The following is a 19,771-nucleotide window of genomic DNA, read 5'->3' on the forward strand; positions in this document are numbered from 1 at the left end:
AAAAAAGAAAAAAAAACCCACCCCAAAACTAACAGCTTCTTGAGAGGTGGTTAAGGGAGAGAGCTGCCTGCTTGGCAAATCACAGTTCTGACACTGAAATATATCAACTTGTCAGCTTTGACAAGAATCATTACTTAATTTTCCTAATTACAACATTCAGCAGATTACAGTCAGACTCGTCATTGATTCAACCCTACACAGATAAATGCTGAATAGGCCTAGGAGGGAGAGTCATCCATCAGAAGTGACAAATCACCTCCTCCCTCCCTTTCTGTATGCAAACCCTCCCATCTGAACTGTGCATCACCCAAGTTAGAAAGACGTATTTGAAGACAGACTGTTGGTATTTTTAAAATTTATTAAATGCTACAAAATACAGGTATTCTACAAGGTTTGAAATCAATTTTGAAGTAGTTAAGTTAAAGGGACTGCCAGCATTTCCTGAAACTTAACCCAGGCAATATATTAAATAAATTAATCTACCATAAAGACTGAGAATTGCATGTTGACATAGAGTCTGCAGATTCTCTCCTAACAAAGTTAGGTGAGCTTCTAAGCTCTACTATTGAAATGCTGCAAATATACTACAGATTAATTAATGATGGGAAAGATTAAACTGGCACTCTACCTGCTTCAACATGCAACCTATGGCATCTGTGTCATTTACAGCAGTTGCTTTAAACATCTATTCTCTTACAGAGAAAACATTGTATCTGAGCTTGGCTAATCAAAAGCAACTCTTTTTAAAGGAAATCAGGGCATGAACTTTGGCTAGATGAAGTCCTTTGGCCTGCATCTGGAGTGGATGGGAGAGAAGCGCTTGTTTCTTTTCCCTAGGTCAGGAGTTTTTTCCTCTCCCTGTTGCAGTTGCTAGGCAGCCTGCAAAATGTCAGCATGTGAAACATCACATTTCTTTATGCATTGTGTACTCTGATGGAAGCACAGCAAGTGAAAAAAAGAGGGTTTGGTTTCTGTCCTAAAAAGATCACTCTCTCCATCCACAACGCCACAACGATGCAACAACTACAGATATCTGCGCATGCGCTGAACTCATTGCAGAAACTGGAGTTCAAAGATTGGACACAGAGAAGCCAGGACAATGCCCAGATATCCCAAAGCAAGGGGAATATGTGATTGGTTTTAATCACATGATAAACTCACTGCTCAGGTACCTCCTAAAAGACTTTTCTACCCTCCCACCATCCCTTTTCCTAAAGAGGACCTCAATGAAGAATAAGCAGCAGCCTTTTGGAAGGGCAATCAATTCCTTGCTGTTCCACTCTCCGTGTCATTGGCATTCACGATGGCCAGAGAGGGCTGTGTCTGGATTTATAAAAGCATAGGTACACCCATACTGTAGCCCATAGGAGACAGCAGAATTAGGTTATGCAGGAATCCAGCAACCTGCCCAAAATGGGCCCAGACTGATTTCTCTGTGGAAGAACAATGTTATTGTGGGTAGGCTGCCTGTGCTACATTCCTTATATCCCTTTGGGAATCAATATGCCCAAAAGTGTTGATCAAAGGAGACAGACAATAATTTCTTCAATGCTTTCTGAATGTGCTGCAATGAGGTTCTCCCTCATATCAGGCAGCTGAATTCACCAGAGCCATCTTTAAAAGCAGCATACAGGATGCCACTGTCAGGAATAACAGTCTGACTTCCAAATTCGGGTATATGCATGTGGAGTTCTCAATCCCCAGCAACCACTAACATGGTACAAATTATTGCTTTACTAGAAACAGATTATAATCCCAAAATGAATTTTCCATTTCAGGTTTCTGGAAGATGAGAGAAAACAAGTTCTGTTCTTAAAAGGATAAACTAAATGACAATCACAGTTGAAGAAATGGAGAAGGACCTGTAATTATTCCTACCTTGCCATTGCTATGCCAACAACACAACCTCCAACTATAGACCAAAATCCAATCCAGCCTGCATCCACCTGATAGGAAAAAAAAACAAAAAACAAAACAAAACATAGAGAAATGTGTTAAAGCTGAGAAAATAAGATGATACTACTTTCAAAACAAATGTTGTGCAGGAGCTCCAAACTGCTAACAACAGCTCTCTACAGTAATCTGAACTGCAAGGCTTTTTCTAGGAAAGGAAATAAATTCACTACAAGAAAGTATGACTAAGTAGTCTGTGCCCTAAATGTGACCTCTCTTTATGGAATCTGAGTAATGTCCTCTGTTTTTTTATAATACTCTATCAAAAGCTTAGAAATTATCTTCTCCCCACTTCATCTTTTCCACCAGGCATACATTATTTTCTTTCACTAGAGATGCAGCGGCCAACAATACTCCCATTTGTTTACCTACTTCTTCCTTCTTGTCAAAAGGTGTGTACAGTTCTGAAAAGACTCACCATTAATGGAGAGTCAGCAGGAAGAATTGTGAGAGTTTGGATGCCAAAGCTGCAGTTCATTTTGTTTCAAATTTCAGGGAGTAAAGTGGTCTATATGTATTAATAGCATGTTAAACATAAAAATCTGATAAAACTGCATGCTAGTGCAAAATAAAAACATGCCACTTACAAAATAGCTGCTGATTATCAGTCGGGAGATACTTACTTGGCTTACATGAATGGGTGTTAATATCAAATCCAGAACACCAGACCAGCCTGAGAAAACACCCAGCGGTATCGCGTAAGCTAAAGCAATCATCAAGAATCGGAAATTGCTGTGAAGATAAAACATTGCCATTAGGCTCAGCTTATATTAAAAATTGCACCGAGAATAGCCAGGAGAGTAAATCACACCCTAGAATCTATATTCTGCCCATCAAGAAAAACAGCAAAGGTCTGAAGGAGGAGTGAGCCAGGGAAAACAAGAAAGGTATCCAGCCATGTCACTGAATTTCTAGTAGCTGGTATGTTACTGCCTAAGCACTGTGCTAATAGAAAAAGCCAATCTCTCCACAAAGTTCAAAGATTTCTGTAACATGCTGGGCTCATGTTTCTCGTTTCTGCAAGCAATTCTTCCATGCATTGGCATGGGCAACCTACTTAGCCTAAGTGTGTGTTAGCAATAATAAGCACTAATTTAAAAGATGAAAAGCTTATTTCAAAAAAAAAAATCAGAGATTCATCCCTCTTGAAGTGTACTTAAAAAATAAAAAAAAAACCAAACCTGTTTTACTTCTCTTTATTTTGATGAAAAACAAGGAAAGCTCTGGAAATGAGACAGGTACAGTTGCAAGAGTGGAAAATTTTGACAACTTGAACTGGCAAAAATCATATGCAGATATAATACTCTATTCTAAATAGTCAACATGTTTGCTTTTCCCCCTCAATAAAAGTTATTCAACCTTAAGTAGTCAATGAATGTGAAACAGTCAAAGCTTTATCATCTTCTTCAATGTATAGAGCTAAACAGGAATTTAACCAACAACTTCCCCCACTCACCATAACTGAAAACAAATGTGAAATCCTTGCTAAGAGACATCCAAGTTTTCCTTAAAAACGTTTCAAATTGGAAAGAAAATATACTTTGGAATCTGAAACAGTGATATTTTAAAGTGAAGAGATTTTAAGGTGATTCCAAGGTCAAGTATCCCATGGGATATCTGTGTAACCCCAAACGTGGCTCCCTCCAGTCCCAAACGATTTACAAAAAACTGATCTTGATCAGTACCAGTTCCTTGGCATGCAGTGGCAATTTGATAGCACACAGGTACAAAAGCCAAGAGGGAGAGAGAGATTCAATTACTCTCCGAAACACTCCTAAATTTGCAGCTTACGCTGCTTTACTCCCTTAGATGCTCCACACACAACACACCAGCCAGTGCTTTTTGCAGTGTTCTTTTTCACACATCCTCTTCTTGAATAACACATTTCCATCACATGAACATATCCTTCGCTTCCAATACCATTTGTGTCAGATTTATTTTTTAATGCAAAGAAAAGCAACTCTCAAACTTTCAGCTCTTCTATACCTTGGTTATATTTCTCTGAATGCTACTGTCTTCCTGACAACTGTTTTTCCTTTAAGAATGCCATAGTCCTATCCGAGTTTATCTTTTATCACCTTGGCATGCTATTTAATACTATCAATATGAAAGCCGATTCAACATCTGTAGAACAAAATAAAAAGGAATTTTGCATGGACACAATAGGGCCATATTGTAGATTGCTAAGAGGGAACAAGTCTGAATGCTGTGTTCTGAAATAACACTTGCTGAATATTCAAAATCTTTGGCAACCTGGACCTCAGCTTCATTAAAGAGCTACTTCTGAGGGAGAACTTTGTCATTTACTTGACCAGAATTTCCTGTGGTGTATGTTTTCTGTAACTCAAGCAGCAAGACAGACTGTGATGTGGGATAGCTGCTCTGTGCCACATCCAACTCCTAGTACCAACACCAGATTAACAGATCTGCATGATGGCCGTCTCCAGGGACAGAGTGCCTTAGATTACAATATAAGATGTAACCGAAAGTATATATTCTATCACCATCTGTTGAAACCAGGTGGGGCAGGATTCTTTATCTCCTCTGTGACACATCCCTGATAACTCCCTCTGGGGGATATCTTCTTTTAATGGGCCATCCAGCCTCACTGCATGACTCATAAAATTACATCATCCCAATGTGAGATGTTCTGCCCAGGGGGAGCATTCCTACCTGGATATAATCTGAGGTTTGGAACACCACAGTCAGCCCTTACCTACTGGATTCCCAGAGGACGAGCTACATAACCACCACTGGACCTTCAGAGGAGGACCAGACCTTTCTACAGGATCACCACTTCAACAGAACCACTTCAAAGAGGACGGCAGCCACCATTTAATCAGACTGCTGCCACCACCCTGCCCGACAGAGTGTCAGCCTGTATCCTGACTCTGTCAAGTTAAGCCAATATTTCTGTATTATTGCCTTGTTATATATATACACTAGTAAAGAACTGTTATTCCTGTTTCTCATAAAATTGCCTGAAAGCCCCTTAATTTCAAAATTACAGTAATTCAGAGAGAAGGGGATTACATTTTCCATTCCAAGGGAGGCTCCTGCCTTCCTTAGCAGATACCTGTCTTTCAAACCAACACAGAGGCTGCTCCCCTGCCTGGCCCAGAACAAAGAAGGTAACCAGGAGAAAGGGAGCCTGGCAGTGACAGAAACACTGATCACCAGGCATCATTCTGCCCCCTTGCCCAGCAATATCTTGTGCTGGCTAAAGCCATTTGAAACACATCTTCAGCAGCAGCTCCACATTTCATGGCTCCAGTCACTTGTACACAGCTTTTGCAATTTTGCAATTGCTCCACTGAAAGTAGAAAAATGTGCTGTCTGTCACACCATCAGCTGTTGAACCCACACTGTTTTCCATCCTACCAGCAATGACAGGATATCAGCATTAGCCTCTCTGTTAAACCATTCTGCTGGAATATGAATTGATTTTTTCTTCAATTTTTTTCAGAAACCTAACGCCACTAGAATCTGTAAGACAGGCTGGTTCAGAGGGGAGCCCCATCAAAGTCAGTCATCATTTTCAGAGTAACTTTGACAGTGCCTGTTAACATCAGGCACATTCTGAGCAGCTTCCATTACTGATGATGTTGATGAAAGTGTCATTAAAGCAATAATGATGCACAAAACCCCAGATACAAAATTTCAAAATTGCATACACAGTCCCTAGAAAATATAAAAGCCATGTAACTGGATAAAAGTATCTTATTACTTCAAAACAAAAATCACAACAAGTTTTTTTAATGCAGGTTTTAAGACTTACCCACTGTTTACTTGCATTAAGGTTTTTTTTCCATTGAAGTTTGTGGAATATTCTGAACTGGGGAAACAAAAAGAACTCATATTTGCTTCACCCAAGAAACTGAGATAGGGCACTACACTTTTTATTATGGAAATTCAAACTACACTTGTCACAGTGTGTGATAGACTGTTAAAAGATTTGGGCTTAGCTCCCAAACCATGACCAATCTGTCATCTCCCACTGTAGGCTGAGAGAGTTGGTATCAGGAGATAATCAGACATCAACTAATTGTTACAATCTGTCAGAAGGAGGAACCCTCCAAATCAGAAGGAAGAATCAAGTTCCTAAGAAAATCCCCCAAAAAGGGCCTACAGGGGATGGCTGACCTCTGTTGATGGTATAATAACTCTGCAAGAAGCAGCTCATGTAGATGACTGCCCAAGGACCTGAAGGCATGAAGGAGTGTGGGAGTTGCAAGGATGTGATAGATCCCTTTGGTGTCCAAGGAAAAAAGGTCAGTGACTTCAATGGTCAAGTTATGCTATGTTGCTTTATTTTGAAGTAATAAAACTGCAGCCTGGGGGAGAAGACAGGGAAATGATGAACATCTCAATTCTCATGAGTGTATCTGGTGCACAGCTGGGTCAGCCACCAGCTCACACACATCCTAAATGCCTTAACACAGCTCTTACATCAGAAGGTAAGTCTACAATAAAGGGAAATCATGATTTCCTGGTAGTCATCTCCTGGTTACCTTCAGTCTATACCACTAAGTCAAAAGAAAGGCTCTCTGAGCCAAGATGAAGCCTAGATTAGGCAGGCAAGAGAGCTTAGAAACCTAATGAACCAGATGATGGATTTCTCTTGAAGCATGGCAGACACCATTTTCTTTTATAAAACTCCCTTGCATGACAGATTGTTACTGAATGGCTCCACAAGATAAGTGGGTTTAATGATGAGCTGTTGATTGTTTCATGTACAGAGGAATGAAGAAGTGCCTTTGATAAAGGGTAGCATGGAAGAATGCATAAAGACCAGAGGGAAGAGAGATATAATTACCTACCTATCCACATTTTAAAAAAACCCTCATGATTCTCGGAGACACTGTAAATTATTATTTAAGAGTCAAGTTTGTTTTCTGAAGTTTAATTGATTATTGTTAACAGTAAGCCAGCTTTGCTGCTTACATCCTGACCTTACCGGTATCTCAGGTCCACTGTTTACAAGACTTTGAACATGGAATCTAATGGTTATAAAACTCCCAAATGGAGCACTGTCAAATGAAATTTTATATTTCACCTGCGGAGACACTTGCTGTTTGGATTTCTGTTCAACAGCAACATTTTTACAACACAGCCCTCAGGCAGGGTCTAACTGCACATCAGCTTGGGTGCAGAACAGCATTATTGTGTGTGCTAAGTGTCCTTAAGGGAACTGCTGTTTTTTAGTACCCTGAAGAGGTCACTTTGCTGACTAACACCAGCTGTACCAGCACCACTACACCCAGCTGTACTCACACCTCCTGAGTGCCAGGCTGCTCCAGGATGAACACACAGGATTAAGCATCCTGCCAACTAATTACTCCCCCAAACTAAAAAAGAAAGCCTCTGAAAACAAAAGAAAAGAAAACCCAGTGACAACAAGGGATGAGTTGTTTCCACTGCCTCTAAACACACTTATTGAAAGTACAGCCCACAATAGGTCTGTAGTAACTAAACGTCTAAAGCTCCACAATTATCAAGCTTCAAGCAGCCCTTTATATGCAGATTCAGCTCCTATCACTACATCGCTCAACAAACAATTACAGCAAGAGTAGAAGCTTCCCAGTGAAGTCAGTCATATTCCGTACCAGGGAGCAGCTCTTCTCTGCCCCAGAAAGTTCCTCTCTGCAGTATCATGTACATGGCATGGGCCTTCACAATTATTCACCATTAGTATTTCAGTTGCTTTAGCTGCTCCTCTGAGATCATATTTCCATTACAAAAGATGCTGTACAAACACTGGGGGAATGTGGGGCTGTGTCTTACCAAAAGAACCCAAGTGGGAGAAGCTGCAATACTGTCACTTTCTTTATAACCTTTATTTTTTTTTACCTAAAAATTCAAAGGAAGCTAGCTCAACTTTGAGCCTATCCAGAAACACATCTGGAGACATTTCTCCTATTTCCACTTCATATTTTAACATACAATTAATGAGATTTAATAGATCATATAATAGTTTTAAATAGTTCATTCATTTCTTCCATGGCTGAATGAAAGCAGTTGAATAATCCTTCGAAGGCAAGTAAACCTCAAATTCATTCCAATATAATAAGCACAGAAAAAAAGCAAGTTATAAGTTACTTTTGCCCAGTGTTTTCACTGTTTTCTCACAGCTCACTTTCAACAATCTTGTATAACCTGATGTAACAGAAGCATTGCATAAGAAAAGCCATGGTAACAGGAGGACTAAAGCACTGCTGGTGCTGAAGGACTGGCATGAAGTCTGGAGATACACACAGTGGTTTAAAATTTAATGTCTGCTCTTTAGCAGTTAGCATCCTTTTATGTCTTGACATTAATATTTAATTTTATTTTGTTTAAAAACACTACAAACCAACTTGTTTGCTCAATGAGAAGATTAAAGCACACTTGTTTTTATTTACTTAGGCACTGATCTGCTTTGAAGTGGAAACCCAATGAGGTCCTACCTTAAGAGTCTGCAAAAACTTCTCCTGTAGCTGAGCCGCTGGCTTGCTGCAGCCACGCTGGGGGGGAATGGAGGGCGTGAGGGGAAGTAGGCCAACGCTGCGGAAAATATCAGGGAAACCATTCCAAATTCTAAACAAGAGGGCAAAGAAAAACAAAACCAAGAACAGATGTTAGCATTGAAAGACTTATTTCACTGCAGTGCTGTTATCAGCCAGCCTCCAAGACATAAATCCCACCACAAGTGCTTGACTGCTCCTGACAGCAGAATTCCGTAACTTGAAGGAGAAATTTCTTTCTCCTTCTGCAAACAAGATTTCAAATTGAGATGGGGAATCAATGAGACTGGAAGTCCATTCCAGTGATCAGTGCTGCAGAGAGCCAGGCTCACACACAGGGAACTCAGTGAAGAAAAAGGAAAGCTTTTGCTTTTTCTCTCCAGAGAGAACTGCAATATGAGGATTTGGCCACGTTTCCTTGTGATGGAAGTAACTCAGTGCAGGTAACAGCATGCTAGAGACTTTAAACAGATGGGACTGGGGAAGCCCCAGGGCATGGAATAACAATTATTCATTGTGCAAGATGATGAAGGCAAACAAAAGGTCAAGCAAGGCAGCAGTTCCAACACAAACAGTACTACATGGCAACAGAATATAAAGAGCAAAGTGCAGAAGCAGCAATGGCTGATGAATAGAAAAACTACAGGTAAAAGGGGGAAAAAAGAAAGAATACAGCTGTTTGCGGATGCTCTGCTTGTTTAGCAGCAGGTATTTCAAACCTTTGAAAAATTTCATAGCAGAAGTTTGGACTTGAGCTTGAAAAGTGATGAGCACTTCACAGAAAACAGTAAGTCCCATGAGCAGACATTCTGAAGAGAAACAATTCTACCCACAGCCAGTCTAATTAATTTGTTTTACAGGCCTTTTACAATGTATATCATGCTCTCCACAGTCCTCAATCCCAGTATTTCTCCTATCCCCTTTGAAAACAAGATTCTTTTCTGCTAAGGAGAAAAATGTATAGCTGAAGTGTGTTATCTTAAAAGAACTTGTGATCTTATAACAAAGAAGTGTTCACTGACACCACAAATAAATTCCAACAGAGCTAGATACTCAATTGCCTTAATTTTCTTTTTTTCTTCTCTTTTTTAATAAATCAATATGAACATGGCACTTTGCCAGGTCTTCTGCTAAACTAGAAGAAAATAAATTCAGGAAACTGAAAAGTAAATAACACTCAGAGTCCAAATGGATCAGCTGGAGATGGGGAAGGGAAATGAATGCTTCTATTCGGCATATGGGAAAACAGGCATATCAGGACAATGCCATTTTTCATGATCAAATACCAAAGGATTCATTTTGAATTATGTGGTGTCTCTTCTCCTGCTGTGGTGTAACTGAATGTTTTGAGGGCCAAGGGCACTTTAACTAGACCTTCTCACTCCTCTGCTCTCCAGAAAATAGATTAATTTCTATCTTTGTGCACATGGTTTTGGAGACCATGAGCAGTGAATAAAGAACTGGCTGTAACTGATCATCCCAGGCCTAAGAAAGAGATGAGATGCTCTGTCACTACAGGATGATGCAGCTCTTTAGTAAAAGCTGTTTATCCCCCCTCCTGCCTCTAGTCTACATATAGGTTTATAGGTATACATACGTACATGAATACACACATTTAATCATATATTGAAGGAAGATTTAAGATTGCAGACAGGTAAAGCCAATCAAGAATGTGGTCACACAAACCCATAAATTTTTGTCCAAGGTATTCATTATTTAACACTGTTATACTGCAATGCTGTAAGGGGAAAGGCCAGGGTTTTTTCCTGAAGAATGTAAACCACATCGATAATTTTAAGTCACAGAAATATCTCATAAGAGATGCCCATCTGGAGCCTCATCTATGAGCTGCCTCAAAATTTCTGCCATTCAAATTGCTGTAGTAGGAGCAGTATAGTAACCCTCTTTTTTTGTTTTTTAATTATTAAGTTCAGCATGCTGTCCTTGTAGTACCTTCTTGCAACTCTTTATAATGTTTCCCAGTGTTATACTTTGCAGGCTAACAAATTTTGCCTACTCTGCTCTCATGCACAAAAGAAAAGTGCAGAATTCACTCTGGAAACAAAAGCATTTCCCTCTGGTGAAGAATATGAATTTTTAGTGCCATCTTAGCTTTGTACACAATACTTACACCTCTATCAAAAGTCCAGGTACTGCCAAACACATCTGGTTTCTTACATACTGAAATCCTTCCTCAATAGGAAACCCACACCCTTATCTCCATCATTTACTTTACCAGACTAGAGGAAGAAGAATACAATCTAAAACTTTTCCTGGGCATGTAAGTAGTGAGTAAAAGCAAGCAAAATCAAGAAGGCAAGAAATAAGTCCATGCTGAGAGCAAGGGAGCTGTAGTCATAAGAAAGAAGCTCTTCTTCAGGAGCTACCGGCTTCTCAACAGGGCACCAGATATGCTCAAACAGAGCAAAGCACTTGGAATGGGAAAAGTCATAAATTACTGCGCAGAGACACAGACATGTACATGTATCTCTTGTGGAGGAGTGAAGCTAGAATGCTTCACAGGAAAGCTGGGTACCACACCACAGTGACTTGTGACGTGAGAGATGCCTGCATCTTAGCCTAGGAAGCAGGCATCTGATGCTTGTGCAAACCCCAAACAGACCAGAAAAAAAAAAAAAAAGAGGTTTACAGAGCCACAAGCCTCCTTGATGCAAAGTATTTTTCCTTCACACAGGCTACTCATAGCACAAAAACCTACCCACTCTCAGAAACCCTTTTCCCCACCTCGTTCTGTGGGAACATTCCAGGGGATATGAGGGCCCCTTACACACACACAAACTTTTTTTTTTTAACAAATAATGGTTTTACATTGATATGTAAGAAAGCACAAGGCTAAAAGCTCTGGCTGCAGTCCAGAATAATTCATGCTTCCTTACACAATTCAGGTAATACAATTCACTCCTGATTTGCTATATCTGTACTATTTAAGCTGTGAACCAGAATGTGCAGCGACACAGATGACACAGAAAGAGGCTGTGGCAATTCAGCTGAGCTCTTAGTCTGAGATAAAGGAACAGCAATTTATTAAAACACAGAAGAGACTGGAGTTAACAGAGCAATTTCAGAATGGGTTTATAAGCAATTGCTTCATAATCATGTCTGAGCTTAAGTCCTTGGAAAATTTGCACACTCGTGGCGCACTACTGATCCCAAGTTAACAATTCACATTATTACTGTCTTTTAAAAGACATCATCTAACTTTTGGTGGCTGCTTATTTAACGCTACCTCACACAAAAGCAACAAGCTCATTAGAAATGCAGAGTACTTACCCTGTGAAATTGACTTTCCTGTAGTATCTGAAAAGAGAACTCATACCAAACCTGACCACACTCGCTGAAGAAGTGGGGAAGTGGGACATTTGGGTCCAGCTCCTTGTTCTTCTAAATTCTGCAAAACCTTTGCTACTAATCTGTGAAGTCAATTTGAGCCTAGTTTTCTGCCCAGCTGTTTAAGGGGACAAATACTACCCTACCCCACCTACCAGGTACTTTTTGTCCCACAGGTGAACAGAGCTGTTTGTTCACTATCACCCACCACGAGGCAGCCATCCTTCCACCTCTGGAGCCCATGCAACACAAGAGAGGACAGGGAAGCTGCCAGCAGGGACCTTGTGCCTTCAGCTCTCCAGCGAAACAGGGCTGAGGTGAGACAGAACAAATCCCATGAAGGATTCAAAGCAAACTCCTCTCTGACAGTTCTTTGCAATTTTAAACCAGTTGGAGGTTTTCCATCATCTCTGTGATTCACTGCAGGCCAGCAATGTTCACAAAGCAGCACTCTGTCATTGTCTGAACAGCTACAGGGGCTGCAGCTCCTGAAAAGACACATCCCATAGGACACAAGCACAAAGAAACCACCTCTATTCAAAGCACTTTCAAATATTAAGTGAGAAATACAGATGCCCCACAAAACACAATTCCTAGGAAGCTGAAGAGCTGCTGTAGGATCATCTCTTGTTGGGACCAGTGATCCCAAACAGGTCTACAAGGGTGTTCCCACACCCTTGCCAGCTCAGAAAGGTAGAAAGAGCCACGCTGAGACACGGGGCAGGCAAGACCTGAACCTTGATGGCAAAATCCATCCCTGTTTCTGAGGAAAATGCCTAGGAAAACCTCCCAAAAGAGAATCGAAGAGAATGTGAATCTAATGCGCTGCTCAAAGCAATATTTCTAGCGCTACCAGACTCAAACCAGTGGTTTCAAGCACAACACGGTACTTCCTTAGGCAGATGAATTCTTCCCTCTCCATGGAAAACCTGCAGAGGGAGAGCTAAAGCACTTCTCTGATTGCTAGGGTTCTCCTCCCCTTATCTACTGCTCCTGAGCACAAAAGGAGCTTGTTTTCATTTTTCCTTCTTTCACGCTAGCCATTTTCATCTGCCACGAGATTTTCAGAGCCTAACACCACATTTACTTGTGAAAAAGGCTAAACTTGAATTTTCTTGTTGTTCCATCTGAGTCCAGTAAAAAGTAGGTTACTCAGAAATACTTGCTGAAGTCATGATTCAAATTCTTATTACGCTTTCTTTAAAACAAACATTAAAGTGGCCCTCACCCAACAGGAATATTAACTTGACAAATTTCCGTAAGAATAATGTCCAGGAATGAATGATCACAAACAGCTAACTCAGTCCCTTAAACCTCCATATAAACTACACAATGTATATACCTTAGGACTTCTGGAACACTTAGGACTAACTCCTGGCTGAATTTCAGACGATGCAATTATAAGAGAGGAAAACCCCTATCAGATGTGCAACTCTTAATACTGTACCACTTTATATCCACTAAAAATCAGAATGTAGACACTTGAACCACTTAACCAAATCTGTTTCCTTAAAGGTTGCTGCTAATTCTTCTAAGTGACAGGAAGAGGCATAGAAGCCATTGCAATAAAAAGAGCAAGGACATAAAATCCAAGTTTTATCAGGTGAATTTTATATCAGTGATTTTTTCCACTAAACCATTGTCACTTCATTGAAATTGCTCACCAGTAAAAATGATGTCGTTTTAGTTAAAAACAAAACCTATTGTGTTTTAATTTCAATGTTAGATTCTTAAATACTAATAATCTAATCACATTTGAAAGGCACGTGCATGTCATAAATTAAGGCTCAGTTAATGCAGAAAATAATTTAATGCTAAAAGACTATTGGATTTCCATCCTTACAGAAACAGTAGAAGAAACCCAACTTGTCATGAAAACATATTTTTAATGAAAATTCAATAAGCAAAAAACCAGTCTGGAAGCTCAGAGAAACTGTAAAAAGACATTTCTCCCAAGATCAGCCAATACAAACAATTGAATTACTTCCTTTGGAGTCAGTCTGTACAAAAGGCCATTTAAAAACCTTTCCTACACAAAAGGAAAAAAATTAAGCCTCCTGACTTAATTATTTTCCCTCAGCCAGAGACTAGTTCCTGTGCAAACCAGCCACTAGAGGGTAGTGGTTCTCAAGCACCAACCACACACGAAAGTGTGCACATTTTCTACGTTTTCGAGCGTTGTGGTTGACCCACACCTGCATAGAGCACAGCCTCGATGCGGTCCTTGATGTGCTGGGTGTTGCTCTGCGACACCAGGTGAGCGGTGCCATTGGGAGGTGGCACCACCAGAGGCCCCACCAGGAAGGCGCCAGCAGAGCCCAGGTAGTTGAGCAGCGAGGCGATGGCCGTGGCCGTGGCGCGCTCGTCCGGGGAAAACCACGTCGTGGACAGGAACGGAGCCGCGTTCATCACCGTGGGCCCCGCCAAGCCATTTAACAGCTGCCCTCCGTGAATCAGCCTGAAAGAGAGAACAGACCACGGCCATTTGGATGAGAATTCCTTGCTGGGTTTTGTTAATTAAAAAGGCATGTGAGATATCGAGTGCTGGAGATGGAGCTACTGCACAAAGAAATGAAAGTCCCGTGCAAAAGAAGGGATATTCTATACACTGAAAGAAGCCCAATTAGATTGATTCAAAGAATCTGGAGCGACTCTGATCTCATTACCTCATATAAATAGAGAAGCAAATGTTCTCTTCAAAGCAGAAAAGGGAATAAAATGGACTTTCTTTGCAGCAAAAAGGTATCATGACAGGATATAAAAGTAGCAAAGGTGTAGTAGCAGAAAAGCTTTAAATTACAAAACTGTAAACCTGACCCCTCGCTTGCGTAAATCCCAACAGAAGATTTAAATTCGTTTTGGCAGATCCAAAATTGAAACACTTCAGCAAAATACTCTGCATATTTTTTCACTGCATTATTTATTTTTATTTACACACTCAGATGAGCTCTATGTGCCTACAGATGAGAAGGCCGGGCTGTTAGGGTTTCCAAGAGAGTCGTCTTCTCCAGCAATCTGGCCATTCTCAACATTCTGCTAAAACAGCCAAGTAAACCCAGATTTTTCTCGTTTTTCACACTCATTGGGATTTAACAGATAAGGCTGGTGACAGAACAGAGATAGTACTTCCAAGCAGTGAAGTCTCTGCAAAGTTTGGCTTAATATTAGTACAATGAACAAATACAGAAAGGACTTTTTGAAGGCTCTCCTACACGTGGAATTCAGTCAGAAACTTTCCACTTTGACTTTTCCAAAAAGCAATCAGCCATGGAAGGCAAAACTATTTTTGGAATTTATACAAAAACTTCATGTCTAAAAAACAGCTAGAGAGCCAAATGAGATATTGCAACCCTCCAAAGTAAATCTATTCGTTGTGCAATAAAGTGATGGCAGATGATATTTTCAAATGGGTGATGTTTTTCTAACCATAGCAGGAATTCAGTGTTATTGCTGCAAGACTTGAGTTGTGAGACATAAGAAGCTATGGCCTGAAAATGGGGAAACATAAGCCAGCATTTAGGCACTGTTTCAAGCCACAAATGGCTGAATAACATACAGTATAGCAGGCAGTTTTTTAAAGCACACAAAGGAATGAAATATGCAAAAGAAATGCCTACAGACTCTTTATCGAATTAAGTAGACTGCAATAGAAAGGAATAGATGCTACCAGTTCTCAGTGGATTAGAAATTAAATTTTTAAACAAAATTTACAAAAAATACACAGGAAAAAAACGCACTATTATATATCACATACAGGAAACACTTTCTGAGCTGGGAAAGCAATTCAATGTTTTGGGGTTTTTTTGAGGGTTTTTTTTTAATGCTCACATAGAAAGGACAGATTTCATTACTGGTGTCGATGATGTGCTTCAGATGGACATCACACCAAGGCATGGTCAGGCCTTTTTAATGCTTGTTAAACTGCCACACATACTAAACCAAAATGAAATAGCTTTAAATAAATAAAAACCACTATATAAACAATGCTCTGGTATAGTTTTCTGGAGGACACATTACATCAATCCCCTATGGTTACTCTATGGTGTACTCGGGACAAACCAAGGTATCCTTGTGCACTTTGGTATTTTCATTCTACTTATCTCACTACAGTAAGTTATTCTCAAACATCTCCTAAAATGTTCCAGAGTATTTGCAGAGCTATGGCACAGCCCAAGAAACAAGTGCATTTCAGTAGCAAGTGAGGTAACTACTGTAACAGATAAAGATTTTATTTTAGTATCTCCTCTTGCTCCAGAGTGAATTTAATGTTTAAATTGTGTTCTTGTTATTGTATGTTTGGAAAACTGTGTCACCACAAAATAACCTCTATAGCTTTAGGCGCCACACTGCCACTTCTGTTCACTGACACCACTATGATATTATTGTTTTAATTCAAATATGCCTCCTCTGTAGTCATCCTAACAGCAAATAAAACCCACTAAAATCAGAAAAAAGTACAACAGTTCTGCAGCACCTGTAGTCATGTAGGCACTTCATCTGATAGAAGAAAAGTTTTGTAAAAATACCCTGAACAAACCACCCAATTTATATATTGTGAAAATTACACACACATACTCTTACCACGTACTTCAGATTTAGATTATGTCTATCAAACTCCATCATCTGAATAAAGCTCTATAACCAATCTCTGTACTCGTGGGAGCACCAAATGTTAATTTTACTTTGCAGATCCCAAGGGAGAAAGTAGCACCTTAATCCAGAATTTTAATTCTATATTACCTTTCTGTCTTTGTTGTTTTGGGTTTGTTGGCTTCTTTTTTCCAAAGGATGAGCCAATTTTGCCTCTCTCAAGGTGTCTTCTATTGGTGTTTTCCTGGCTGCTCTCTCTCCAGCCTTGTCCTGGCTAGTTTGCTCTCTGTTCCCACAGATTTGCCTTTCCACCTGCATTTTTGGCATTTACAAAGCCTGACATTATCATCCAGGGTAGAGCATCTCTATCTTCATATTGTTTAATTTCTCAAGTCTAACATATTTGAGTTAATAAACACTATTTTCAGACTAAATTGCCATCAATATACAGCCTACTACCCCAAATATCTCTGCATATGGTAACAGCCTAAACCTTATTTTATCTCTTTTTCAATACTGGTTTGAATTAAGCTACTTTTTCCTGAGAAAAAGATTATTTGCATGGTTCTTCTGCACATCCTTAACTCATTTCCCCAGAGAGGCAGGGACGAGAGATTCAAAATGCAATTCAGAGCATTTACTAAGCTGCTGCTCTGGGAGATGTATGTAGCAGCTGCTCCACCTGACAGAGAAATATGAACACAATAGTATTGGTGGCTTTTTGCTGTTTGTTACAACATCTTATCAGCACTGCACTAGATTTTGGTCTCGCAGCTCATGAGTTTCCTCTCATACACCATCAGTGCTAAAAATTGCTCCAAGACCAAGAGAGGTTTGTTTCTGTTATCCCCTGATTTTCTTCTTGTTTCTGCTACTGAAAAGGTGCAAAGAGGAACTGCATTTTCCCTGTCACTATTCCAATTTCATTCTGCACAACAAGTTTTCTGTTTCCTGAGGAAAGGGATGAAAAGACAACTTTAGCTCAGGATCCTACCCAGATGGAAAAACATTTTTCAGTCTCATTACACTATCGAGTGTAATGTTCATCTGTTATTTATCCAGCTCTGTTTTCAGATGTGTTATTTATCCAGCCATCATTTAATTATTTTCAGGTATCAAAAAGTAGAAAGCTATTGAGGTCAAATGACAGAAAGTAACATGAGTAGAAGGCATTTTAATCACAATCATGAAAGAGAAAATTGCAAAAAAGTTGCACCAGAAATTCATCCTCAACTTACAAAATAACTGATGACTGTAGCTTAAAGCAAAAGTGGGGAAGTAAACATCTACCAAAATATCTTGTTTCTAACTGCCTCAGAAGCCAGGTCAGGACTCATTTTGATATGTCAAGGTTTTTGCACACCTGACCTCTCTGCTAATGAATTTATGTGCTCTGCCAAACTTGTAACTTGCAATTGAACAGGAGCCCTTTATGAGCCCTTTTAAAGAAAAACAAAACAAAACAAAATTATTTGGGGACTGTTAGTAAATGGTAGTGTGAAATATCACACGCCAGAGCATCACAGTAATGAGTAACTTACACATTTACATTATGCATCTATCTATCTAAAAAAACCACAGATACACACACATACTTTTGCACAAAATAAAGATCGCTTTTGTTCCTAAATTGGCCTCTGAACTGCAAAAATATAGTACAAGGGATGGTTCAAATACAGCAATAGAAATTAGAGTAGAAAAACACTTATTGTACTATACTGTCATCTCTTTCCCAATTTTTTTACCAAGTCACACTATAAATAACTTTAATTATATGGTTTTCACCACTTCCCTGAGAAGACTTCATATTACTATCAGGAACTGACCTGGTTATACCTGCCTTATTCACTTCTTGCAGTCACTGTTGCAATATCCTAGCAGGCAGCAACAAAGAAAACCATGTAACACTGTAAATGCTGAAATTACAGTATCACTGAGCCAACTGGGTATGATAAAAGTGAGATTATACAGGAAAAAGGTTCTAGTGATTGATGATAATACCATACAGTTAAGATGGGAAAGCACTTCCATTTACAGTTGGCTTTATTTTTCTTTTTCTCCTTGTAAAAGTTGAAACTTTGCATGCATGGTCACAGCCACATCAGGTACTGGATTTGTTAAGCGATCTAAAAGCTGTGTGTTACATAAATGCTTTTTCTAGGTGAAAAATCCAGACATTTAGTGTTTTTACCACTGTGTGTCTAATGCCTGGACTTAGGAGAATTTTAAATGAAAGAAAATCTTATTAGTTTCTGTACTCAGATGGGGAAAAAAAGGCAACAGTGGAGGGAAAAGTACTTACCCAAAAGAATTACTTTTAATACAACGGATTTAAAACCCACAACACTAAAATAAGTATCCAAAGCTCAGATCTAAGACATGTAAACTGAACTTTTTCTGGGAAGGCTAAGACTGGAGAAGTTGGATCAGTATTTTAACTGATTCACGGTATGGAAAAAGCATTTTCACCTTTTCTTTGGCAGACAACACAGTAAAGAGCAGGGCTGTCATCCCCAGGCTGTTGCTTTGACTCTCTGAACACAGTGACCCCAGCCAAGTGGGAAATTCAATTCCTTTGCATCTTAGGAGGGAGCAGAGCTCATTTCAAGAGCCCTGAGAAGATGTGATTCTGGCGCAGGTTTTTTTCATGAAACCTTTACCATGCTTTTCCCACTCACTGCCATGAGAATTGACCACTTAGTCACTATTCAAATTCTGTGCAAATACAACAAAAATAAACTGTAAATCTGTTTTGCCACTGTTGGGCAAAGTGTGAGGAGCAATGAAGTCACTGAGAGTGCTTATTCTGCAGGAAGACAGCGCTGTAGTGTGCCACTTACTATGGAAAAGTTTAGTACATGAACTGCTGATCCTAACAACGCAAAAAGCAATTCTAGATAAAGAAGTTAATGTTTTATAGAAATGGATGGCTAATACTTCTTTCACATGCCTGTCAATTTAATTCACTGAAACAAGTGGCTTGTTCAACTCCTGCTAATTTGTAAGACAAATAGGTTTATGTAGTGATTAGCTCATTGTGGAAACTCCTGGAAGCAAATGAAAGAGACCCTTCCACAGGAGGAATTCAGAGAACTTTTGAAGTGCTGTTGAATTTAGTGTCACTACATGGCAACAAAGCAAGCAAATACCTCCTACTCTAGAATGCCTGCACTGATGTATGATGCACATTGCTTGCCCAGGAAAAGGCATATGAAAAGGCCTGGAGTTACCCACATTATATATTAGGAGATTGATTATACCTCAGAGGGAACCAACACCAGTTTCATCAAGAATCACTTCTGATTTTTCACAATCAACCTACTAGAAGTGGATAGAGCTTTTTCTTTAAACTCACAAAAATAAATACAACAAAAGAA

General features: G+C 39.6%; 1 protein-coding gene across 1 annotated transcript in view; it reads right to left on the reverse strand.

Moving 5' to 3' along the window:
* Positions 1–19,771, reverse strand: part of SLC49A4 (solute carrier family 49 member 4) — a 52,144-nt gene that overhangs the window by 24,492 nt on the left and 7,881 nt on the right. The window contains exons 3-6 of the mRNA XM_042040454.1: positions 14,000–14,262; positions 8,400–8,529; positions 2,577–2,685; positions 1,879–1,946 (exon numbers count right to left, since the gene is read on the reverse strand). Coding sequence (XP_041896388.1) covers positions 1,879–1,946; positions 2,577–2,685; positions 8,400–8,529; positions 14,000–14,262 — 570 coding nt within the window. The remainder of the gene's footprint in view (positions 1–1,878; positions 1,947–2,576; positions 2,686–8,399; positions 8,530–13,999; positions 14,263–19,771) is intronic.

The sequence above is a fragment of the Corvus kubaryi genome, unplaced genomic scaffold, assembly GCF_017639235.1.
Source record: "Corvus kubaryi isolate FWS band 111438036 unplaced genomic scaffold, C.kubaryi_AGA036_p1.0 37396, whole genome shotgun sequence".
In the NCBI taxonomy this organism is placed as follows: Eukaryota; Metazoa; Chordata; class Aves; order Passeriformes; family Corvidae; genus Corvus; species Corvus kubaryi.